This window comes from Tachypleus tridentatus, chromosome 2 (assembly GCF_004210375.1).
Source record: "Tachypleus tridentatus isolate NWPU-2018 chromosome 2, ASM421037v1, whole genome shotgun sequence".
In the NCBI taxonomy this organism is placed as follows: domain Eukaryota; kingdom Metazoa; phylum Arthropoda; class Merostomata; order Xiphosura; family Limulidae; genus Tachypleus; species Tachypleus tridentatus.
In genome coordinates this window covers 15,840,000-15,867,323 of record NC_134826.1, presented here as the reverse complement: position 1 = coordinate 15,867,323, position 27,324 = coordinate 15,840,000, and the positions used below count along the sequence as shown (strand labels likewise).

Genomic DNA, 27,324 nt, shown 5'->3' with positions numbered 1-27,324 from the left:
TTGCAATTCTTTTCTTATTTTTTCACAAGAAAATCTGAACAGATCAGTGAATATTAAGAAACAGCAAAATGTTAATTATTAATATATATGTGGCATTATATGTGAGATAATTGTATATTTTTCCACGGATAAGTTAAGAGCAAAAAAACAATTACACATATCACTGTAACAAATCGCGATTATTAGCTTTTCATTTATGTAACCTATTTTTACCTTTAATCTGTAGAAAATACCAACAGTTCCAAAAAAGAATTTTCCAACAAAAAAATCGACATTGTCAATGCAAAGCCGAACACAAGAAACAAAGCTAGTGGTTTGAGTTTCCGTGGACGAACGAATCTTCAAACTCAGAAACCTGTAACATGGAAGAAAATGAAAAGAATGAATCGTTTATCGACATTCTTTAATAACACCCTTCGTGGTATGCATAATAACAAAGTTCACCCTATTCGATACAAAGAAAATATCGCAATTGAAACGACTTCAGACACAGACAATGAATCTTGGATGAAGTTCGAAACAAAAGTTGATGGCGAGATTTTGAATCATGAAATAATGATTGAAGAAACTGATATATCAATATCTCCAAGAAAAATAAAAAGTATGACTCGTTTTTTAAGGTATTTTAGTAGCGTTACATTTAAACAACAAACGAATAGTAAACTCACTGGAGACAAAATAAAGCTCAGAAAACCACAGAGCAAAACTGTTTTGCCATCTCCAACATTTAATACAAAACTACAGCTAAACTGAATCACCATCAGTGAGACTGTGTTTCTATTGACAACCATTAGTGAAACTGTGTTACTAGTGATAACAATCAGTGAGACTGTGTTTCTAGTGATAACCATCAGTGAGACTGTGTTTCTAGTGACAACCATCAGTGAGACTGTGTTTCTAGTGAAAACCATCAGTGAGACTGTGTTTCTAGTGACAACCATCAGTGAGACTGTGTTTCTAGTGATAACAATCAGTGAGACTGTGTTTCTAGTGATAACCATCAGTAAGACTGTGTTTCTAGTGACAACCATCAGTGAGACGGTGTTTCTAGTGACAACCATCACTGAGACTGTGCTTCTAGTGATAACCATCAGTGAGACTGTTTCTAGTGACAATCATCAGTAAGACGGTGTTTCTATTGACAATCATCAGTGAGACTGTGTTTCTAGTGACAATCATCAGTGAGACTGTGTTTTTAGTGACAATCATCAGTGAGACTGTGTTTCTAGTGACAACCATCAGTGAGACTGTGTTTCTAGTGACAACCATCAGTGAGACTGTGTTTCTAGTAATAACAATCAGTGAGACTGTGCTTCTAGTGATAACAATCAGTGAGACTGTGTTTCTAGAGATAACCATCAGTTAGACTGTTTTTCTAATGACAACAATCAATGAGACTGTGTTTCCAGTGAGAGCAATCAGTGAGACTGTGTTTCTAGTGATAAAAACCAGTGAGACTGTGTTTCTAGTGATAACCATCAGTGAAACTGTATTTCTAGTGATAACCATCAGTGAGACTGTGTTTCTAGTGACAATCATCAGTGAGACTGTGTTTCTAGTGACAATCATCAGTAAGACGGTGTTTCTATTGACAATGATCAGTGAGACTGTGTTTGTAATGACAACCTACAGTTACCCTGTGTTTTTAGTGACAACCATCAGTGAGACTGTGTTTCTAGTGATATTCATCAGTGAGACTGTGTTTCTAGTGATAATCATCAGTGAGACTGTGTTTCTAGAGATAACAATCAGTGAAACTGTATTTCTAGTGATAACCATCAGTGAGACTGTGTTTCTAGTGAAAACCATCAGTGAGACTGTGTTTCTAGTGACAACCATCAGTGAGACTGTGTTTCTAGTGACAACCATCAGTGAGACTGTGTTTCTAGTGACAATCATCAGTGAGACTGTGTTTCTAGTGACAATCATCAGTGAGACTGTGTTTCTAGTGACAATCATCAGTGAGACTGTGTTTCTAATGACAACCATCAGTGAGACTGTGTTTCTAGTGACAATCATCAGTGAGACTGTGTTTCTAATGACAACCATCAGTGAGACTGTGTTTCTAGTGACAATCATCAGTGAGACTGTGTTTCTAGTGACAACCATCAGTGAGACTGTGTTTCTAGTGATAACAATCAGTGAGACTGTGTTTCTAGTGATAACCATCAGTGAGACTGTGTTTCTAGTGACAACCATCAGTGAGACTGTGTTTCTAGTGATAACCATCAGTGAGACTGTTTCTAGTGACAATCATCAGTGAGACGTTGTTCCTATTGACAATCATCAGTGAGACTGTGTTTCTAGTGACAATCATCAGTGAGACTGTGTTTCTAGTGACAATCATCAGTGAGACTGTGTTTCTAGTGACAACCATCAGTGAGACTGTGTTTCTAGTGACAACCATCAGTGAGACTGTGTTTCTAGTGATAACAATCAGTGAGACTGTGTTTCTAGTGATAACAATCAGTGAGACTGTGTTTCTAGTGACAACCATCAGTGAGACTGTGTTTCTAGTGATAACCATCAGTGAGACTGTGTTTCTAGTGATAACCATCAGTGAGACTGTGTTTCTAGTGACAATCATCAGTGAGACTGTGTTTCTAGTGACAACCATCAGTGAGACTGTGTTTCTAGTGATAACAATCAGTGAGACTGTGTTTCTAGTGATAACAATCAGTGAGACTGTGTTTCTAGTGATAATCATCAGTGAGACTGTGTTTCTAGTGACAATCATCAGTGAGACTGTGTTTCTAGTGACAACCATCAGTGAGACTGTGTTTCTAGTGATAACAATCAGTGAGACTGTGTTTCTAGTGATAACAATCAGTGAGACTGTGTTTCTAGTGATAACAATCAGTGAGACTGTGTTTCTAGTGATAACAATCAGTGAGACTGTGTTTCTAGTGATAACAATCAGTGAGACTGTGTTTCTAGTGACAACAATCAGTGAGACTGTGTTTCTAGTGATAACAATCAGTGAGACTGTGTTTCTAGTGAGTGAGACTGTGTTTCTAGTGATAACAATCAGTGAGACTGTGTTTCTAGTGATAACAATCAGTGAGACTGTGTTTCTAGTGACAACAATCAGTGAGACTGTGTTTCTAGTGATAACAATCAGTGAGACTGTGTTTCTAGTGATGACAATCAGTGAGACTGTGTTTCTAGTGATAATCATCAGTGAGACTGTGTTTCTAGTGATAACCATCAGTGAGACTGTGTTTCTAGTGACAACCATCAGTGAGACTGTGTTTCTAGTGACAATCATCAGTGAGACTGTGTTTCTAGTGACAATCATCAGTGAGACTGTGTTTCTAGTGACAACAATCAGTGAGACTGTGTTTCTAGTGACAATCATCAGTGAGACTGTGTTTCTAGTGATAACCATCAGTGAGACTGTGTTTCTAGTGACAATCATCAGTGAGACTGTGTTTCTAGTGACAATCATCAGTGAGACTGTGTTTCTAGTGACAACCATCAGTGAGACTGTGTTTCTAGTGACAATCATCAGTGAGACTGTGTTTCTAGTGACAATCATCAGTGAGACTGTGTTTCTAGTGACAATCATCAGTGAGACTGTGTTTCTAGTGACAATCATCAGTGAGACTGTGTTTCTAGTGACAATCATCAGTGAGACTGTGTTTCTAGTGACAACCATCAGTGAGACTGTGTTTCTAGTGACAACCATCAGTGAGACTGTGTTTCTAGTGACAACCATCAGTGAGACTGTGTTTCTAGTGACAATCATCAGTGAGACTGTGTTTCTAGTGACAATCATCAGTGAGACTGTGTTTCTAGTGACAACCATCAGTGAGACTGTGTTTCTAGTGACAATCATCAGTGAGACTGTGTTTCTAGTGACAATTATCAGTGAGACTGTGTTTCTAGTGATAACCATAAGTGAGACTGTGTTTCTAGTGATAAGAATCAGTGAGACTGTGTTTCTAGTGATAATCATCAGTGAGACTGTGTTTCTAGTGACAACCATCAGTGAGACTGTGTTTCTAGTGATAATCATCAGTGAGACTGTGTTTCTAGTGATAACCATCAGTGAGACTGTGTTTCTAGTGATAACCATCAGTGAGACTGTGTTTCTAGTGACAATCATCAGTGAGACTGTGTTTCTAGTGACAACCATCAGTGAGACTGTGTTTCTAGTGATATTCATCAGTGAGACTGTGTTTCTAGTGATAACCATCAGTGAGACTGTGTTTCTAGTGATAACCATCAGTGAGACTGTGTTTCTAGTGACAATCATCAGTGAGACTGTGTTTCTAGTGACAACCATCAGTGAGACTGTGTTTCTAGTGACAACCATCAGTGAGACTGTGTTTCTAGTGACAACCATCAGTGAGACTGTGTTTCTAGTGAGAACCATCAGTGAGATAGTGTTTCTTGTGACAACCATCAGTGAGACGGTGTTTTTTGTGATAACCATAAGTGAGACTGTGTTTCCAGAAATCAATTTTCACATTCTTATTTGCAATTCTTTTCTTATTTTTTCACAAGAAAATCTGAACAGATCAGTGAATATTAATAAACAGCAAAATGTTAGTTATATATATAATATATATGTGGCATAACATGTGAGATAATTGTATATTTTACCACCGAAAAGTTAAGAGTAAAAAACAATTACACATATCACTGTAACAAATCACGATTATCAGCTTTTCATTTATGTTACTTATTTTTACCTTTAATCTGTAGAAAAGACCAACAGTTCCAAAAAAGAATTTTCCAACAAAAAATCGACATTGTCAATGCAAAGCCGAACACAAGAAACAAAGCTATTGGTTTGAGATTCCGTGGACGAACGAATCTTCAAACTCAGAAACCTGTAACATGGAAGAAAATGAAAAGAATGAATCGTTTATCGACATTCTTTAATAACACCCTTCGTGGTATGCATAATAACAAAGTTCACCCTATTCGATATAAAGAAAATATCGCAATTGAAACGACTTCAGACACAGACAATGAATCTTGGATGAAGTTCGAAACAAAAGTTGATGGCGAGATTTTGAATCATGAAATAATGATTGAAGAAACTGATATATCAATATCTCCAAGAAAAATAAAAAGTATGACTCGTTTTTTAAGGTATTTTAGTAGCGTTACATTTAAACAACAAACGAATAGTAAACTCACTGGAGACAAAATAAAGCTCAGAAAACCACAGAGCAAAACTGTTTTGCCATCTCCAACATTTAATACAAAACTACAGCTAAACTGAATCACCATCAGTGAGACTGTGTTTCTATTGACAACCATCAGTGAGACTGTGTTTCTAGTGATAACAATCAGTGAGACTGTGTTTCTAGTGATAACCATCAGTGAGACTGTGTTTCTAGTGACAACCATCAGTGAGACTGTGTTTCTAGTGAAAACCATCAGTGAGACTGTGTTTCTAGTGGCAAACATCAGTGAGACTGTGTTTCTAGTGATAACGATCAGTGAGACTGTGTTTCTAGTGATAACCATCAGTGAGACTGTGTTTCTAGTGACAACCATCAGTGAGACTGTGTTTCTAGTGACAACCATCAGTGAGACTGTGTTTCTATTGATAACCATCAGTGAGACTGTTTTCTAGTGACAATCATCAGTGAGACTGTGCTTCTAGTGACAATCATCAGTGAGACTGTGTTTTTAGTGACAATCATCAGTGAGACTGTGTTTTAGTGACAATCATCAGTGAGACTGTGTTTCTAGTGACAACCATCAGTGAGACTGTGTTTCTAGTGACAACCATCAGTGAGACTGTGTTTCTAGTAATAACAATCAGTGAGACTGTGATTCTAGTGATAACAATCAGTGAGACTGTGTTTCTAGAGATAACCATCAGTGAGACTGTTTTTCTAATGACAACAATCAATGAGACTGTGTTTCTAGTGAGAGCAATCAGTGAGACTGTGTTTCTAGTGATAAAACCAGTGAGACTGTGTTTCTAGTGATAACCATCAGTGAAACTGTATTTCTAGTGATAACCATCAGTGAGACTGTGTTTCTAGTGACAATCATCAGTGAGACTGTGTTTCTAGTGACAATCATCAGTAAGACGGTGTTTCTATTGACAATGATCAGTGAGACTGTGTTTGTAATGACAACCTACAGTTACCCTGTGTTTTTAGTGACAACCATCAGTGAGACTGTGTTTCTAGCGATATTCATCAGTGAGACTGTGTTTCTAGAGATAACAATCAGTGAAACTGTGTTTCTAGTGATAACCATCAGTTAGACTGTGTTTCTAGTGAAAACCATCAGTGAGACTGTGTTTCTAGTGACAACCATCACTGAGACTGTGCTTCTAGTGACAACCATCAGTGAGACTGTGCTTCTAGTGACAATCATCAGTGAGACTGTGTTTCTAATGACAATCATCAGTGGGACTGTGTTTCTAGTGACAATCATCAGAGAGATTGTGTTTCTAGTGACAACCATCAGTGAGACTGTGTTTCTAGTGACAATCATCAGTGAGACTGTGTTTCTAATGACAACCATCAGTGAGACTGTGTTTCTAGTGACAATCATCAGTGAGACTGTGTTTCTAGTGACAACCATCAGTGAGACTGTGTTTCTAGTGATAACAATCAGTGAGACTGTGTTTCTAGTGATAACCATCAGTGAGACTGTGTTTTAGTGACAACCATCAGTGAGACTGTGTTTCTAGTGACAACCATCAGTGAGACTGTGTTTCTAGTGACAACCATCAGTGAGACTGTTTCTTCTAGTGACAATCATCAGTGAGACTGTGTTTCTAGTGACAATCATCAGTGAGACTGTGTTTCTAGTGACAATCATCAGTGAGACTGTGTTTCTACAATCATCAGTGAGACTGTGTTTCTAGTGACAATCATCAGTGAGACTGTGTTTTAGTGACAATCATCAGTGAGACTGTGTTTCTAGTGACAACCATCAGTGAGACTGTGTTTCTAGTGACAACCATCAGTGAGACTGTGTTTCTAGTGATAACAATCAGTGAGACTGTGTTTCTAGTGATAACAATCAGTGAGACTGTGTTTCTAATGACAACCATCAGTGAGACTGTGTTTCTAGTGATAACCATCAGTGAGACTGTGTTTCTAGTGATAACCATCAGTGAGACGGTGTTTCTAGTGACAACCATCAGTGAGACTGTGTTTCTAGTGATAACAATCAGTGAGACTGTGTTTCTAGTGATAACAATCAGTGAGACTGTGTTTCTAGTGATAAGAATCAGTGATACTGTGTTTCTAGTGACAATCATCAGTGAGACTGTGTTTCTAGTGATAACAATCAGTGAGACTGTGTTTCTAGTGATAACAATCAGTGAGACTGTGTTTCTAGTGATAACAATCAGTGAGACTGTGTTTCTAGTGATAACAATCAGTGAGACTGTGTTTCTAGTGATAACAATCAGTGAGACTGTGTTTCTTGTGACAATCATCAGTGAGACTGTGTTTCTAGTGATAACAATCAGTGAGACTGTGTTTCTAGTGATAACAATCAGTGAGACTGTTTCTAGTGATAACAATCAGTGAGACTGTGTTTCTAGTAATAACAATCAGTGAGACTGTGTTTCTAGTGATAACAATCAGTGAGACTGTGTTTCTAGTGATAACAATCAGTGAGACTGTGTTTCTAGTGATAATCATCAGTGAGACTGTGTTTCTAGTGATAACCATCAGTGAGACGGTGTTTCTAGTGATAACCATCAGTGAGACTGTGTTTCTAGTGACAATCATCAGTGAGACTGTGTTTCTAGTCACAATCATCAGTGAGACTGTGTTTTTAGTGATAAAAATCAGTGAGACTGTGTTTCTTGTGACAATCATCAGTGAGACTGTGTTTCTAGTGATAACCTTCAGTGAGACTTTGTTATTAGTGACAATCATCAGTGAGACTGTGTTTCTCGTTACAATCATCAGTGAGACTGTTTCTAATGACAACCAACTGTGAGACTGTGTTTCTAGTGACAATCATCAGTGAGACTGTGTTTCTAGTGACAACCATCAGTGAGACAGTGTTTCTAGTGACAACCATCACTGAGACTGTGTTTCTAATGACAACCATCAGTGAGACTGTGTTTCTGGTGACAATCATCAGTGAGACTGTGTTTCTAGTGACAATCATCAGTGAGACTGTGTTTCTAATCACAACCATCAGTGAGACTGTGTTTCTAGTGACAATCATCAGTGAGACTGTGTTTCTAGTGACAATTATCAGTGAGACTGTGTTTCTAGTGATAACCATCAGTGAGACTGTGTTTCTAGTGATAAGAATCAGTGAGACTGTGTTTCTAGTGATAATCATCAGTGAGACTGTGTTTCTAATGACAACCATCACTGAGACTGTGTTTCTAGTGATATTCATCAGTGAGACTGTGTTTCTAGTGATAACCATCAGTGAGACTGTGTTTCTAGTGATAACCATCAGTGAGACTGTGTTTCTAGTGACAATCATCAGTGAGACTGTGTTTCTAGTGACAACCATCAGTGAGACTGTGTTTCTAGTGATATTCATCAGTGAGACTGTGTTTCTAGTGATAACCATCAGTGAGACTGTGTTTCTAGTGATAACCATCAGTGAGACTGTGTTTCTTGTGACAATCATCAGTGAGACTGTGTTTCTAGTGACAACCATCAGTGAGACTGTGTTTCTAGTGACAACCATCAGTGAGACTGTGTTTCTAGTGACAATCATCAGTGAGACTGTGTTTCTAGTGAGAAGCATCAGTGAGATGTGTTTCTTGTGACAACCATCAGTGAGACGGTGTTTTTTGTTATAACCATAAGTGAGACTGTGTTTCCAGAAATCAATTTTCACATTCTTATTTGCAATTCTTTTCTTATTTTTTCACAAGTAAATCTGAACAGATCAGTGAATATTAATAAACAGCAAAATGTTAGTTATATATAATATATATGTGGCATAACATGCGAGATAATTGTATATTTTACCACCGAAAAGTTAAGAGTAAAAACAATTACACATATCACTGTAACAAATCACGATTATCAGCTTTTCATTTATGTTACTTATTTTTACCTTTAATCTGTAGAAAAGACCAACAGTTCCAAAAAAAAGAATTTTCCAACAAAAAATCGACATTGTCAATGCAAAGCCGAACACAAGAAACAAAGCTATTGGTTTGAGATTCCGTGGACGAACGAACCTTCAAACTCAGAAACCTGTAACATGGAAGAAAATGAAAAGAATGAATCGTTTATCGACATTTTTTAATAACATCCTTCGTGGTATGCATAATAACAAAGTTTACCCTATTCGATCTAAAGAAAATATCGCAATTGAAATGACTTCAGACACAGACAATGAATCTTGGATGAAGTTCGATACAAAAGTTTATGGCGAGATTTTGAATGAAGAAATAATGATTGAAGAAACTGATATATCAATATCTCCAAGAAAAATAAAAACTGACTCGTTTTTCAAGGTATTTTAGTAGCGTTACATTTAAACAACAAACGAATAGTAAACTGACTGGAGACAAAATAAAGCTAAGAAAACCACAGAGCAAAACTGTTTTGTCCATCTCCAACATTTAATACAAAACTACAGCTAAACCGAATCACCATCAGTGAGACTGTGTTTCTGTTGACAACCATCAGTGAGACTGTGTTTCTAGTGACAATCATCAGTGAGACTGTGTTTCTAGTGATAACCATCAGTGAGACTGTGTTTCTAGTGATAACCATCAGTGAGACTGTGTTTCAAGTGACAATCATCAGTGAGACTGTGTTTCTAGTGACAACCATGAGTGAGACTGTGTTTCTAGTGATAACAATCAGTGAGACTGTGTTTCTTCTCAGTGAGACTGTGTTTCTAGTGACAATCAGTGAGACTGTGTTTCTAGTGATAACAATCAGTGAGACTGTGTTTCTAGTGATAACAATCAGTGAGACTGTGTTTCTAGTGACAACAATCAGTGAGACTGTGTTTCTAGTGACAATCATCAGTGAGACTGTGTTTCTAGTGATAACAATCAGTGAGACTGTGTTTCTAGTGATAACAATCAGTGAGACTGTGTTTCTAGTGATAACAATCAGTGAGACTGTTTTCTAGTGACAACAATCAGTGAGACTGTGTTTCTAGTGACAACAATCAGTGAGACTGTGTTTCTAGTGATAACAATCAGTGAGACTCAGTGAGACTGTGTTTCTAGTGACAATCAGTGAGACTGTGTTTCAGTGAGACTGAGACTGTGTTCTAGTGATAATCATCAGTGAGACTGTGTTTCTAGTGACAACCATCAGTGAGACTGTGTTTCTAGTGACAACCATCAGTGAGACTGTGTTTCTAGTGACAACCATCAGTGAGACTGTGTTTCTAGTGACAATCATCAGTGAGACTGTGTTTCTAGTGACAATCATCAGTGAGACTGTGTTTCTAGTGACAATCATCAGTGAGACTGTGTTTCTAGTGACAATCATCAGTGAGACTGTGTTTCTAGTGATAACAATCAGTGAGACTGTGTTTCTAGTGACAACCATCAGTGAGACTGTGTTCCTAGTGACAATCATCAGTGAGACTGTGTTTCTAATGACAACCATCAGTGAGACTGTGTTTCTAGTGATAATCATCAGTGAGACTGTGTTTCTAGTGACAACCATCAGTGAGACTGTGTTTCTAGTGATAACCATCAGTGAGACTGTGTTTCTAGTGACAAACATCAGTGAGACTGTGTTTCTAGTGACAACCATCAGTGAGACTGTGTTTCTAGTGATAACCATCAGTGAGACTGTGTTTCTAGTGATAACCATCAGTGAGACTGTGTTTCTAGTGACAACCATCAGTGAGACTGTGTTTCTAGTGACAATCATCAGTGAGACTGTGTTTCTAGTGACAACCATCAGTGAGACTGTGTTTCTAGTGACAACCATCAGTGAGACTGTGTTTCTAGTGACAACCATTACTGAGACTGTACTTCTAGTGAGAAGCATCAGTGAGATAGTGTTTCTTGTGACAACCATCACTGAGACGGTATTTTTTGTTATAACCATAAGTTAGACTGTGTTTCCAGAAATCAATTTTCACATTCTTATTTGCAATTCTTTTCTTATTTTTTCACAAGTAAATCTGAACAGATCAGTGAATATTAATAAACAGCAAAATGTTAGTTATATATAATATATATGTGGCATAACATGCGAGATAATTGTATATTTTACCACCGAAAAGTTAAGAGTAAAAAACAATTACACATATCACTGTAACAAATCACGATTATCAGCTTTTCATTTATGTTACTTATTTTTACCTTTAATCTGTAGAAAAGACCAACAGTTCCAAAAAAGAATTTTCCAACAAAAAATCGACATTGTCAATGCAAAGCCGAACACAAGAAACAAAGCTATTGGTTTGAGATTCCGTGGACGAACGAACCTTCAAACTCAGAAACCTGTAACATGGAAGAAAATGAAAAGAATGAATCGTTTATCGACATTTTTTAATAACATCCTTCGTGGTATGCATAATAACAAAGTTTACCCTATTCGATCTAAAGAAAATATCGCAATTGAAATGACTTCAGACACAGACAATGAATCTTGGATGAAGTTCGATACAAAAGTTTATGGCGAGATTTTGAATGAAGAAATAATGATTGAAGAAACTGATATATCAATATCTCCAGGAAAAATAAAAACTGACTCGTTTCTCAAGGTATTTTAGTAACATTTCATTTAAACAACAAACGAATAGTAATCTGACTGGAGACAAAATAAAGCTCAGAAAACCACAGAGCAAAACTGTTTTGTCCATCTCCAACATTTAATACAAAACTACAGCTAAACCGAATCACCATAAGTGAGACTGTGTTTCTGTTGACAACCATCAGTGAGACTGTGTTTCTAGTGACAATCATCAGTGAGACTGTGTTTCTAGTGATAACCATCAGTGAGACTGTGTTTCTAGTGATAACCATCAATGAGACTGTGTTTCTAGTGATAACCATCAGTGAGACTGTGTTTCTAGTGATAACCATCAGTGAGACTGTGTTTCTAGTGACAATCATCAGTGAGACTGTGTTTCTAGTGACAACCATCAGTGAGACTGTGTTTCTAGTGACAATCATCAGTGAGACTGTGTTTCTAGTGACAATCATCAGTGAGACTGTGTTTCTAGTGACAATCATCAGTGAGACTGTGTTTCTAGTGACAACCATCAGTGAGACTGTGTTTCTAGTGACAATCATCAGTAAGATAGTGTTTCTAGTGACAATTATCAGTGAGACTGTGTTTCTAGTGACAATCATCAGTGAGACTGTGTTTGTAGTGACAATCATCAGTGAGACTGTGTTTGTAGTGACAATTATCAGTGAGACTGTGTTTCTCGTGACAATCATCAGTGAGACTGTGTTTGTAGTGACAATCATCAGTGAGACTGTGTTTCTAGTGACAATCATCAGTGAGACTGTGTTTCTAGTGACAATCATCAGTGAGACTGTGTTTCTAGTGATAACCATCAGTGATACTGTGTTTATAGTGATAACCATCAGTGAGACAATGTTTCTATTGATAACCGTCAGTGAGACAGTGTTTCTAGTGACAACCATCAGTGAGACTGTGTTTATAGTGATAACCATCAGTAAGACACTTGTGACTTACGACCAAGTTTACTTGAAAATTTTATACTATAAAGAAATGGAGAACATTTTGCTATTGGCATTTATTAAGATTAATTGAAAACTAGAAACTTGAATAAATAATTCAGTATAATCTTTTGCCATTTTATTGAGAAAAAACATATAACTACATAACTTTTATTTCATGTGAGAGAAATTCAACAGAAATAGATAATTACTGCACGTTTTGACTTTTCCAATGTAACTGTTTTGTAACACTTTGACCATTTACAAAAACTGTTTCAAAATCTCAAAAAGATAAATAAATTATTCAATTTAAAATTTGCTCTATTATAATGCATTATTAATTTTTACTTATGATTTTAATTTCTTGTCTTTGCAAGACAAAATGTTCACAAAATTACATTTTTGTCAAGAACCGGGCTGTAAAAAACAACGTAAAACTATTATTTTAGTGTAGTTTCTGCTCTTCAATCCAAATTCTAATTAAACTTCAAACACTCAAATATCTGAGAAATTAAATGACTTCATGGACCTTTAATATATATTTTTATTGTGGGTCCAGTTGTATTTTCTTTACACAAATAACACACATGGTACAAGTTCTCAAAGAGATATATATTTGGCAGACAAGACTTTGATAAAAACACTCTAAGTAATAGAATCCATTTACTTACTTGAATAACCATACTTGATATATCTCCTATGTTAATTGGAAGTAACAATGTATTTCTTGTTTTAGCTAAAATATTGAAGGCATTTATATACTTTTCTGCGATAACCAGAGACGCAGCATCCATGCCATGCCACAAATCACACACTAAAATTTCAATGTAGGAAAAAACAAGTGTATCTCAATAAAAATATATATATATATAGTAATTAGTTTCAACATGTGTCACAGAGTGCAAGCATTATGTGATTTTTTGATCAGTTGTTATGGTGTTTCTTTAACAGGTTGTCCCAAGTTTATCGTGTGAACTACAGAAAATATATCATTAACGTGTACACGAAGGATGTGCTGTTTAAAATATCTAATCAAAAAAACTTCTGGTTGTTACAAAAGTGATTTTTCACAAACATTATCACTGAACAGTGAACACGAATATACTGAGTAGAATGCATTTTATAAGATCACAAAACATTGAAAAGTTATCATCTTACAAACTTGACGTAAGAACCTTAACTTTCAGATGAATCATTATTATTATTATTTATAAAAAATGAAACTTAGGACTTCAAATTACATAGATTGTCTGGAGAAAACGTTTATCAAATTCATAAAAGTGTCAGAGGAATGAGTTTCTATCTCATACTGAAACATCAGGGACACAAAACTACAACAAAAATTAATCTTCTAATAAATACACTCACTTTTAGTGTTCATAAACTTTGAAAGAACAGTTTGTTTTTTATATATTTGAAAAAAAAACTTTAATAGATATAAAACACGAAAACATTTTCAAACAACAAAATTGCTCTTCAAATTTGGAAATCATGAAATCACAATTTCAAAAACTTTTAACACAATGACATTCAAGTGTATCAAAATACAGTCAAAATTATTTCAGTTCTTGGATACTCAGATAAATATATTTATATCTCATCAGACGAAACAAATATATAATAAAAAAGTGTAAATAATGTTGTATAACAAGTCTCTAGTCATGGATATTTTATGAAATGATTTCAGCTTATCAGTTTTTTTCTCTCTATTGTAAGCTAAATAATAAATTGATACATACGTAACTAGCTGTTCTTTTCCCATGTTTAGAAACTGAGACATTTGCTCTGGTCTAAAACTCCGTAATTTTCAAGCATTTATTACATTTTCACGTTCATCTTATTCTGTTTCAACATTAAGTGACCGGTTTCTGCACAACACTTTCTGTGAAAGTTCTTACTTGGAAGGAGAAGTGTGAAATTTTACAGACGTTTCAACAAATATTGGTGGTGATAACACAAACACACACATATTGTTCTCACCTAAATCACTACAATGGATGACAGTTTACAAACCGACCATACCTAACACAACAGCAGTCAAATATCTAATTATAACTATAAACAACTGCATTCGTTGATTTGACCTTCAACGCTGTGTCAAACATTCTTTATGTAAAAACATAAATCTTAGCTATCGAGCTATAAACACGAAGTTAGAAACAATTAGAAATGTCAAACACTAAATAGTTAAAGAATCATGATTTAAGAATGTTAGATACATATATGTCAAACACTAAATAGTTAAAGAATCATGATTTAAGAATGTTAGATACATATATGTCATATTGGTGGACAAAGTGTAGCTTGTCATATAAATAACCAGAAAAAGAACAAATTTCTACACAACGGTATCCCACTATTAAAGATACCCCTCATAATTACTTGCTTTGAGAGTAATTCCATATATGTTTTACTTGCATTATCTTTTGTTATTATTCTAATAATAAACAGCTACATTTTTCTTTGTTTCTGTTTACAACCTGATAACTATTCTCACTTTCTTCTGATTGGTTGAGTCAAACTTGTGCAAGTCATTTTGAAACTTTGTGAAATAAAATAAAAATACCTCAGCATCAAGAATATTTTATGTTAAAAATCAAAATCACCATTCATAGTTGAAACCAAGGATAAAGAAGTATTGTTGTCCCAGAGATAAAACCTTATTTTCAAGAGGCTGGTTCTACAATTTAAATAATGTGGTGGTTAGATTACTTTCCAAACAATTTGTCCGCCAGTGGCTCAGTGGTATGTCTGCAAACATACCTTGCGAAAGCTGGGTTTCGATACCTGTAGTGGGCAGAGCACAGATAGCCTATTGTGTAGCTTTGTGTTTAATTCAAAACAACAACAACCGAACAATTTGCAGTAAAATCTTTAAAACTCAGTTCTATATAAATAATTTCATATCACAAGTGTGCTAAGAAGGAAAGTTATTTTTCCTATTTTTGTTCTGTGTTACAACAGTTATTTTCTATAATGAACAAGTGATTTTGTTTTATATTACTACAGTTAGTTTCTAAGAAGACAATATCTTAGTTTGTGTTACTAAACTTAGTTTACAAGAGGGAAAGTGTTTATTTTTCTCATTTACTGTTACCACAGTTAGTTTCTATGAAGATGAGTGTTTCTGTTGTTTTTTACAACAGTTAGTTCTAAAGAAGTGCAAGTGTTTTTATTTTGTGTTACTAAAGGTAGTTTCTATGCAAGTAAGGAAAACATTTGTACAGAAATGTGATACGCAGTCTCAGAAGTGTATGAAAGTGGTTCCATAATAAGCAAAAGTTTTATATTTATGAAAAAATAAAAACATTCTGGGGTATTACTACATTAAATAAATTAGTAACTGTTGATTTCTATGGAAACTAGTTAATTTTATGATATCTGTTTGGAACAGTTTTGTAGTTGAACTGCATCTAAAGATATTATGTTCACATTACTGATCAAGGATTGCATTAATGCACATGTGTGTACAAGAAGGTTATAAAAATAGGTATGACACATATATGTTAATAACTATATTTATATCATTACATAAACTGTTTATTAGTTTTGCCTAAAAGCAATTAAGACTGTGAAAACGTAACAGTAGTAAAATAGCAAAGTTTAACGATAGTAAGACTGATTTTAAGAACATTGTTTCCTGTTAGACTTTGTACATTTAGTATATTTCATTTTTAGATGTAAGAACTGAAGACTGCTCGTCATCAGCATTTACAAAATAGGGAAATTATAAAACTGTGTAAAGTTACTAACAGTTACTAACAATACCCTTATGGATCACCATCCCGTATAATGTATGGCCTGCCTTAGGTTCATGGCTAGGTGGTTATGGCATTCGATTTGTAATCTGATGGTCGCGTGTTTGATTTCATTCACACCAAATATGCTCGCCCTTTCAGCCGTGGGGGCATTATAAAGTGATGGGCAATCCCACTATTCGTTGGTAAAAGACTAGCCCAAGAGTTGGCCGTGGGTCCCTAGCTGCCTAGTTTTACACTGCTAAATTATGGACGGCTAGCGCAGATAGCTCTCGTGTAGCTTTGCACGAAATTCAAAAACAAACAAACATCTTTCCATTTTACTTGTATTCATATTTACCTGTGTGTGTGTGTTTAATTTTCTCTTGTGATATGCAGGCTTATCATATGTTTTAAAATAGAAATTTTCAACGTTTTCATTTATTCTGGTGTATGTAGTTTTAACTTTCTTTTGACCTAGTTACCTACAGTTCTTGGTCATTCACCTGATGTATCACTGCTGTCTTCTTGTGAGACATATTTCTTTAAATATTTTATACAATATAAAGATAATTAGAAGTGTTTTCCACTGAAAGGTTAGGTGACCTATCATGCAAAAATAAACCAAAAAAATCTCCCTTATCTGGCAGTGAAAGTGATAAAAAAAAATTATGTGGGTAACACAAGTGGTATGGGGAGACTAGTTTGTTTCCTGTATATAATAACATGCATGCTTTTCTCAATCTATTATTTTCACAATAAAGAGGGGGAGATCTTTTCAACAAAGGAACTTTCTTTAGTCCATACAAACATTTATTGTTTTTGAGAGTCAAATATTGTTTGATTGTGTCCAGTGTCTTAAACGTCAATCAAAGTCAGAAAATTCAGACTCGCTCTGCAACTCGCTGTTGCATTAAGATCAGAGGTATTACTGAAGAAAGTATGGATGTGTTACATGGTTTTGTTTGAAAGCCATATAATACCGTATAGTAAAATCACTTTTCTCCCAGAGCAGTTCTGATTTCATTTTTTCTTCTGTCTCTCTATTTTTAACAACACCAGTTCAATTATGTACATAAAATACATGTCAATCTGCAGAATACTGCTAAGATAATGTATCCTGTTCAAACTTACACTGATAAGACATTCAGTTCTCATGGTTCCTTTGATAAAATTTAGCTTTCCCTAGATTATGAGTTTTTAAAGATATAATCACATTATGTAATAAAAATTTTGTTCCTGGACAGTATGTGTTATTTCATAATTGTTTATGTTGTAAAAGTACAAAAAATTACCATTATTCCTTTCAAACTTTACTTTTGTGACCTGGATAATGAAATTTAGAAATTAACTTATTTTCTGTGTAAAAACGGGCAAATTTTCATTTACATAAGGTCTGAATAAAATGACATATGAATTAAGATTTACATGTATTTACACTAAAGTTATGCAAAAATGTTTAGAAGTGAGTAGATTTTTGAGATTTGTTAGCAGCGTTCAAAGTCCAGTATATCTTGGTGGAAACTTTTGTCTTACTCCTCTGAGTATGTTCATATGTTCTCCTTGAATTCACCAAGATGAGCATCAAGGATACGGACTTCCAGGTACATCCTGCAGCCCATTTTGCCTTAGTTCTTCACCAGAGCCTCAACCTGTTCCACATAATTTTTGGCCTTGTGATTGCCCAAGAAGCCCTGAACCACTGCGACAAAGCTGCCCCATGCTTTTTTTACTTCATATTGAGCTTTTTGGGGAATTTCGTGTACTCCAAAATATTTTTTATTTGTGGTCCATTGAAGAAACCGGCTTTGACCTTTGCTTCTGACAGCTTAGGAAGGAAGAAGTCTTGAAGGTATTTAAAGGCTGTTTCATAAAACCCAATTTAAGTACAATGGTGGGAACAACACCTTCCGGAAATCCACTAGTGGTTCAGACTTGACATTGTGCCTCCCCAAAGAGAACTCTGTCTATTGTGGCCAGTGCTTCCTGTTGCAGTGCACTGCTGTGTTCCTGTTTTCTTAAAGGCATAGATATAGGGAAACTTGGAAAAGCCTCCTTGAAGACCCATCAGGAATGTCCACATTTTGAAGTCTCCGATAACCTCCCACCATACTCATCATACTTCAAGACTTCTACCAAGGTCTTACTGCTCTTATAATCCTCTTGGAGGTGCACCGAATGAGCCAGGGGAAGAAATGGATCCTTATTCCCGTTATGGAGCAGCACAGCTTTGAGGCTTCTACAACATTCTAGAAAGTTGAAGAAAATTCTCTAACAGCTACTCAGCACTGAATCTACCTGGAATGTTCCAGAAAATGGGTAAATTTGAAAATTTCATTATCCAGGTCACAAAAGTAAAGTTTAAAGAGTAAAATAGGTCTTTTAAATTTACTTTAGGCATAAGCAATTGGGAAATAACACTTTATGCCCACGAAGAAGAAAAAGTAAAAATTTTGTTACATAGTGTAATCACCTTTATAATTATCCTGTGAATTTGATAACTAAAGAAACTTAGACTACATCACAAGTTCTAAATGGAGCAGGTGACATTTTTGTATCTCAGAATGGCTGGTTAAGAAACCTGAAGATGACCTAGGAAGGTCAAAATGTTGTTCTCTCCTTATCAATAAAAATGTTAATACCCATACCAGTCATTCTGAGATACATTTTTATTTCAAGTAGGTTTCTTGTCATCAAGAATTACTTCACCAGGTGATCATCTGTTTTGGGCAAAACTGTTACAAATGAATAAATATTGGAAATAAATCTAATAAAATTCAAGCTCTGTTAAGATTAAAATATAGACCAAAAGATATGGTATTACAAAATGCACTGCCATGTAGTTATTGTATCATTTTCTATGCAAATTATGACCCTGAGTTCTAGAACACTTTGTGTTTGTATATTATTTTTGTACTTACCCTCTTTATGAGCTGGAATTCTCCCATCAGTTCCCAGTAGCAGCACTCCAGCCCTTTTGGTCACTCTGTTAAATGTGATATAATAATTTATGTTACATTTCATCCTGAAAAATAACTGGAACTTCACGCAATATTTATGAGCTTGTATTTGTATTGCAATAATAATGATGAAACAACCATCAAAAATAATATCATATGTATTTATAAATACATTTATATTTACATAAAAAATATTTATGTTGCTGATAAAACATTTAAAATTTTCTGTTAAATCAATAAATTGTGTTTGTAGACATCAGATAAAACCATGATGTTTGAAGCAATGGATGAAATAAACACAAGTATTTGTAATCATTCTTTTAAAAGCCAATAAAAAACAAATGATCAGTTTCAGTTTGGTTGTGTGTTACAGTTAAATTACATTTTACATTGGATTACATTTAACCATGTGGCTCATTTCTGCTTAAAAGTTAAATGCTGTAACCAATGAATATTAGTACGATACACTCATAGACATGTGTATGTGTGTTAAAAAAAGTTTAGTTTACCTGCTAGAAATCCCAGGAACCACTGTTAAGATAATTCCAGAGTTTTCAGTTTCACCAGCTAGAGAGAAAGAGCAGAAGGTTTGTAGATTCAGCAGAAAAATTAGCCAATAAGAAAACAGTTTCAAAAGAGCGTGCTTGCTCAGTTTACTTCTCTTTTCATAAGGAGTAATAAAGCTTCAGAAATAATCAAATATGGAATGTAATGTGTACATTACAGTTGTTTACTGTTTAACATTATTGTGTCAAATTAATATGTTACATGTAACAGCCTATACGTCTATACACTGGTTATATTTCATGACACCAACCAATACAGAAAAGCATTTTGTGTGTAAACTTTTGTATTGAATTTTGCTTCCGTCACAGTCTAGTTTACAATTAGTTCATCAAACAAAATAACTTAACGTGTTTCTCAGTTTGCATAGCTGTTGTTATAATGGTTTGAAGTTTACTTTTTGTCATTCAACATGTGTCTTGTATCAACCGGTCTCAGCTAATCAGTAAATACATTTAGTGCAAATTCAGCATAAATAGTTTTATAATAATTGTTAAATACAAACAAAATACACTTACCAATAAACTTGTCCACATTGGCATAATGTACCTGCAATAATAAGTAATTGAATCCTGAGTCTCTTCCTCCCACTTTGAAGCCAACACCTGAAAAACATACAACAGACATAAGAAGAAGCAATACTGGACGGTCAAGATTGGCTAAAACAAGTCGTATGCATCACAAATAAACAAATATATTTTCTTTCTTCAATGTGCTCACAAACCTGAACATATTCAATCTCAAATTGGTCTGTATGCTGATTGTATGTTCCATTAAACTCAAATGTTGAAGGGACAATTCACACTTCTTGGAATTTAGCCTGAGATTTCCTTTATTTGACCAATCCAGAAATTTCCTTAGTTTCCCTGTAAGCATTTTCAAACGTCTTCCCACGTGAGGTTCTGTCATTAAGATAAAGACATTCCAGGCAGTTCAGAGAGGTTACACTCCATCAAAATAAAGTATGGAAACAGCTTGAATGGGAAGTGAAATAAACTTTGTTATAAATATACAATATATGGAGAAGCTTCAGGCATCATCAGCTTCCTGATCATGACACAAACTTGTCAAAACATAATAAATGTTTCTTCCATTCACAATGTTTCCATACTTTATCTTCTGAAAAATGGGTTCCTCTTCATCAGATTAGACTTCCCTCAAAAGTAACTACTTCTGATGTTCTTTGATACAGAATACTTCCAGTACATCCTCACATCTTACTCTGTCTTCTCCAGAGTTGACTTGAATTTCATGATTTGTTGTGTTTATTACAATAATGGTGACATCTTTTCTACAGATCAGTGAGAGATCTTTCAGTCAATAATCCTCGGAACATGCTGAAGTGTTTGGTTCTACTGTACTCTATTGATTAGTCAACAGATGTAAATGTATTTATGAAAATACTGGTATGAACATTTCACTTCTTCATGGTACAACAACTGCTTCTCTCATTGTTACCAAAATTTCAATCTCTGGCATCGTAATTGTCATGTAATGCACAGGGATTTCCTGGTCATAGACTGCAAAGCCATTTGAAATTAGCTTAGCTTTCAATCCATGTCTCTACAAGAAGTCAGCTCAAGTATGCACTCATTTGCAAAGTAAATTATCCACATATGCAGTATAGAAAAACATTCTACAGTGAAGGTAAGTTTCAACTTTTTACTTCTTGGCGTTTGTGACTACTTGAATAAGTGCAGCTGTAAAACCAGTGTTAAACAACATATTGCAAGGCTTCCCATCAATAAACCATTAGACTTATAGAGTGGTTTTGTTAAATAATGAATTTCTTACATCATATGGAGCAGATGCAGTGTTCTCAGCTGAACTCTGCCCCACAATTCCAGCTACTTCCTGTTTTTCAATATGTTAACAGCTTATTTATGTTGTTTTTTTTTTATCTTGTTAGGATCAAAGATTCATCCTTAGGGTATTTTCTTCTTTAAGTATTAACAGCTACCAATTCTTCACAGCCTCAGCTGTAATGGACATGTTACCATCATTTATAATAATTATATTTTATTGATATCAACTATTAGAAGCTTTTGCCTGCAGTTCTTTACAGTATGTCCATTTGAGTGACACCTGCTCTGGTTTATTTCCTCTCTTGTATGTAACTAATTGTCTAATTAGTCCTTTCAGATTTTCTAGACTATTGTAAAAAAAGTTATATTTCAATACTACATGATCTGATGACATTGTACTTTTAAATGAGATCTTTAATTGATTAAGTTCCACCACCAACTGAAAATCTTCTTTTAACAATAAACACCTGCTTTGCTTTAACCTAACTTGCATATCCTTACCTCTTACTGCATATATTAATCAGTCATGTGCGAGTGGATCCACCATTTCATGTAAAGCACCTGGTTAAGATAACTAAGAAAGCCTTTCCACAAGTTCACCTGGGATCTGTTCTCTCCTCTCTATTCTGATCTTTGCTTTTGAATACTTCCCTCAGGCACCTGTTGGATAAGGTAGTTACTAGTACTTGATAGTTGTTGTGACTTTCAGGTGCAAGGTTGTTTAATGTTGCTAAATCTGGTCCTTTCAAAGAGTTGGCAAAAATAATAACTTATTGTTCACCATTTCACCTGTTGACTCTAGATTATTATGGTCTAAGTTTAATCTGCCTCCCATGGTATTTTCACATTATAATTCATTGGTGTTCAAGTGAATGATGTTGTCAAAATGACCAAATAAATTGTGGAACTTATTTTAATATTGTAACGGCAGTTGTATTCCAAGAAGGTTCTTTAGCCAAAGATTATACAGCAATAGCAGAAACAGGAGTACAAAAAGTAGGAGTTTCTATTCTATATGAGATAGTAAATAGTGTTTTATGTTGGAATTCTTATGGAGATGTAAAAAACAAAAGAAAAGAGGTGTGGCTACTTTGATCTTTGCATTTATCAACTCATTTTCCACATGTTTCATTCTGTCATTAATGTTCATTTCTATCTCAGTGATCTTCTTATAATTTTTCTACACATTATAGATGGTTTGTACTTTACTTTTGACTTTGTTCATTTACTTTTCTACTTTTTTAATTCTGTCTTTACATCCTTTTAGTATTTCTTTAATCTCCTTATAATCCCACTATACATCTCCAATACCTTCATTGATCGAGTATTCAATAAGATTTATTTTTTGCTTCGTATTTACATATTATTTCTTTGCCTTTTAATTCTTCTCTGAAATTTCCATCTCTCACCTCCTGAACTTCTTTTAAATTTCAATAAATATCTTCCTGGTATTCTTTTATTTGTGTATTTTATTTCTTCTTGATCTTGTTTTAAAAGAAGGTTATAATGTGACGATCAATCCCATTACTCTTTGGTAAAAGAGTAATGTGGTAAAGAGTAAGAGTGGTGATGATTAGCTGCCTTCCCTCTTGTCTCACACTGCTAAACTAGGGATGACTAGGGCAGATAGTCCTCGTGTAGCCCTAGAGTTGGTGGTGGGATGTGATGACTAGCTGCCTTCCTTCTAGTCTTACACTGCTAAACTAGGGATGACTAGTGCAGATAGCCCTCATGTAGCCCTAGAGTTGGTGGTGGGTTGTGATGACTAGCTCCCTTCCCTCTTGTCTTACACTTCTAAACTAGGGATGACTAGAGCAGATAGTCCTCGTGTAGCCCTAGAGTTGGTGGTGGGTTGTGATGACTAGTCTTACACTGCTAAACTAGGGATGACTAGTGCAGATAGCCCTCATGTAGCCCTAGAGTTGGTGATGGGTTGTGATGACTAACTGCCTTCCTTCTAGTTTTACACTGCTAAACTAGGGATGACTAGTGCAGATAGCTCTGATGTAGCCCTGGAGTTGGTGGTGGATTGTGATGACTAGCTGCCTTCCTTCTAGTCTTACACTGCTAAACTAGGGATGACTAGTGCAGATAGCCCTCATGTAGCCCTAGAGTTGGTGGTGGGTTGTGATGACTAGCTGCCTTCCCTCTTGTCTTACACTGCTAAACTAGGGATGACTAGTGCAGATAGCCCTCAGGTAGCCCAAGGGTTGGTGGTGGGTTGTGATGACTAGCTGCCTTCCCTCTTGTCTTACACTGCTAAACTATGGATGACTAGTGCAGATAGCCCTCGTCTAGCTTTGCACGAAATTCAGAAACAAAACAATCTTGTTTTGTTTCCTTTTTCAAATTCTGTTTCTCTCTATTTGTTTTTCTTTCAACAGTTATGATCCTGCTTCTTGTTCTTGTTGTCATCTTGAAATTTACTCAAACTTCTAGTTTATCTTCACCAAAATAATTCAACTTCTGGCACCAGTGATATAATCAACATCCTATCATTTGATTAATTCTTTCAGATTATTTGATAAAAATTGTGCAAAGTTTAGTCCACGTAACACTAGAGAATTAATTTATTTAATCAATAACACTTGCTGTAAAGTACGTTCACTGGTGTGCGTAACTTCATAAATAACGTTCTCTCACACTTTACGAAACTAATGTTCTCTTAACTCATAAATAATCTCACTTGCAGAATTTCCTTGCTAATCGATCGACAGCTGGCACAACAAATATTCCACCGACTAACTTACTAATTTGATCACTGATGGAATAGCTGCAGCAACTCCTATTACTTACCTCATTAGCTGAACTATGAAGTTTAATTCTGGAAATCTCGTATCATTACTTCTTTCTTCTACAAAAGCTTTCATTTTCATGAAATTTCTATATGTTATGACAAACTCTTTCTAGCAAAGAAACATCAAAATTAGAATCTAATTATTAATTAGCTACTTTTTTTTAAACTGTTCTTGCTGGATACTAATTACTAAGTAGCTTATATCATCCACTTCAAAAAATCACAGTGTTAGCAGATTCAAGGCTCAATGGATGAGCTTTAGATGTATAATTGTTAATATAAATTACTAATTGTCATCTGGAAATATAAAAAACAGAAAATTATTCTAGGATTGGGTGTTCGATTGTACAAGTTACTAACCATGAGAACAATCGTTAGCTGGTCCTTACAACCTTATCATAAATACAGAATGTACCAAAATCAACTTCTCACCTTCTGGTAACGTTAGTTTTGGAGCATCTCTTGCCCATGCGTAAATGATGTGAGAACCTTCAGAACATACAGGAGCACGGCGATATTGGGATCCCCGCCCAACTCCACCCATCTCACCACAGTCCCAAACAGCACGAGGAGTGTCTCGTTCTCGATATCCCACGACAGAGCATCCAAATAGTAGGATATGATGAGCAGTGTGCATGGTGGCATTGGGTTCGAACTCCACTGAAATGGTTAAGAAATTGTGCGTATATCGGAAGACAAACAATTATTTTGTTAACGTGATGCTTTGTTATTACGATATTACCTACTCTTGGTATTACTGAATTATGAATAAAAATGTTTACACATATCACACATGTATTATTGTTATTTAATTTTTCTGAATATTTCAATGTTATATGACACTGCTTTGAAGTATTTCCCCCTCATTGAATACAGTTAACATTAACATAATAATGGAATAGTGCAACTAAGTGCACTAGTAATACTCCAACAAAATTCCGATATGTCACGATTAAATCTTATTAGTATTACAGTTTTTCTTTAGTGTTTGCTACAGCTCATTTCCTGATAAAATATATTACAATGTTTTATGTATCATTTAAAATAAAATGGGTAATTTATATCACTATTATCATCAGGTATTCGGAATTATGTTAGTAACATTTTTTTTATTAAAAAGAACAGCTCATCATTACGACATTCAATGCAGGGATTGAACCTAAAACTTTAGATGTATAAGCATTCAGGATTACTGCTTAACAACCAGTAGTTGTGTTTTTCTTTCTGTTTTTTTTTAAGATAGTTAAAAATAAACTTACTTATGTAGGTGCTGAAACTTCTGGGCATTTGAAATGCCATACAAAGATAGGAGTCTTTCTAAATGTAAAGGTAAATAAATATAAATATTACATTAAAACTAAGAGCCGTGTAAATATGAACACTTTTTCAATGTCAAAGACTTGTAATGTTAAACATTTGGTTTCAATATCATTGGTGGGCACAGCACAGATAGCCCACTGCATGGCATTGCATTCTTCTTCTTATAACATACTGTGAGAATTATTTCCATTTGTTTAAATGAATTATAATGAGCAAGTAATTCTTTGTTAGATAAATCCAACTCAAATCTTCTGGCAACTCGAATGTTAGTTGAGTAATTTTAAAATAAGACAATTACAAGAAAGCTGACAAAATCAACCTGTATCAGTATTCTAACTCACCACCAAAATAAAATTGAGGTGAATGGTTTTCTTTTCTCTAAACTTTGAGTCTGAAAAGAGTAATCACTTCAAATGATAATGGCCAGGCACGACCAGGAGATTAAGGCACTCGATTCGTAATCCAAGGGTCAGGAGCACGAAACCCAAAATGTGTTTCTTGAGATAATTGTATCCAATATCCTTTTGTTTAGCTGCATTATCCGATTGGCTCCCCTCTATATCAAACAGACGATTCCAGCCATTATTGTTCAAACACATTAAATTGCACTTACAATAATTTCGATCAGCAACCAGATATTTGACCAACCTGCAACCTGATTCAAGTCATTCTATAGTGCATCAACATCTTCAATACATATACTGACACCTAAGAACTTAATTAACTTACTAACGATGCCCCTGTCAATATCATTACTATTATATTAAAAACAAGAGAAAAAACAAGTCCAAAACAATGACCCTGAGGGACATTACTATATTAATAAAAGTTTAATTATTTGTTATTGAGCACAAAGCTACACATTACATTTAGCTTACACTGCTAAATTAGGGTTGGCTAGCACAGATAGCCCTCGTGTAGTTTTGCATGAAATTCAAAACAAACAAACTTGTTAGACTATATGAATATAAAATTATTCACAACCCTTCCTGTACAAACATTCTCTGGTCAGTCTAGAATTAGTTTCTTCTATATTTATTAACACTCCTATAGATGAAACAGCCTTGCATGACCTTCAAAACTTTTCTTCAATAAATACCTTGATTGATGTTTCATTAAACACCCACGTGTTGGAGCCATTATTAAAACACATTTCGTTGTGAAGAGACTGCGCTTGACCTAGTGGCGATGGAAGCACAAGAGGCATCGAATCCAGAATTTCAGCATTAAATGCCTATTTTCGCAAAAGATATTCAAATGACGTGTTTTATTTTTTGTACGGGTAAAACAACTAGAAAAACAGATACTGGAATATAGCAACAGAACTTGGAATCATATACTTGATACTGACTAAATTCGTAATGTAACAGACTTCATCTTAACAAAATACTTTCCTACCATATGGTAGTATACATTACAAAACTTCAAGCTACGTTACTTAAAACAGAATACTTACCACTTTAGGCTGAACATCAGGCATTAGTAACGGAAGCTTTATTTCAGCGGAAAAGGGAAGTAACATACACTTTAGGCTTAACCACAAAATCCAAAA

The 27,324-nt window shown here is 35.0% G+C and overlaps 1 protein-coding gene across 16 annotated transcripts; it reads right to left on the bottom strand.

Annotated features, from left to right (window-relative positions):
• Positions 1-203: 203 nt before the first annotated feature.
• On the bottom strand, positions 204-27,324 carry LOC143238591 (peptidylglycine alpha-hydroxylating monooxygenase-like). 16 transcript variants are annotated; one of them, XM_076478994.1, is made up of 8 exons: positions 27,229-27,324; positions 25,712-25,769; positions 24,885-25,112; positions 20,369-20,455; positions 19,796-19,853; positions 19,248-19,312; positions 13,261-13,403; positions 11,154-11,398 (listed from the first exon to the last, which is right to left on the bottom strand). In XM_076478994.1, the coding sequence occupies exons 1-8, from the start codon at positions 27,292-27,294 to the stop codon at positions 11,351-11,353; spliced, it is 753 nt and encodes a 250-aa protein (XP_076335109.1). In that variant the 5' UTR covers positions 27,295-27,324; the 3' UTR covers positions 11,154-11,350. The 16 variants fall into 16 exon arrangements, with proteins under 16 accessions (XP_076335172.1, XP_076335182.1, XP_076335109.1 ...); XM_076478979.1 differs by lacking the exon at positions 11,154-11,398 and adding an exon at positions 26,114-26,328 and having other exon boundaries at positions 12,700-13,403; positions 27,229-27,245; XM_076478970.1 differs by lacking the exons at positions 11,154-11,398; positions 27,229-27,324 and adding exons at positions 26,114-26,328; positions 26,872-26,929 and having other exon boundaries at positions 12,700-13,403.

Excerpts from the sequence above, each read along its gene's own strand:
- LOC143238591 (XM_076478957.1), bottom strand. The coding sequence starts at position 27,294 with ATGTTACTTCCCTTTTCCGCTGAAATAAAGCTTCCGTTACTAATGCCT. Across the intron at positions 20,456-24,884 it reads AAAACTAACGTTACCAGAAG|GTGTTGGCTTCAAAGTGGGA; the intron begins GTGAGAAGTTGA and ends TATGTTTTTCAG. Across the intron at positions 19,854-20,368 it reads CAATGTGGACAAGTTTATTG|CTGGTGAAACTGAAAACTCT; the intron begins GTAAGTGTATTT and ends CTTTCTCTCTAG.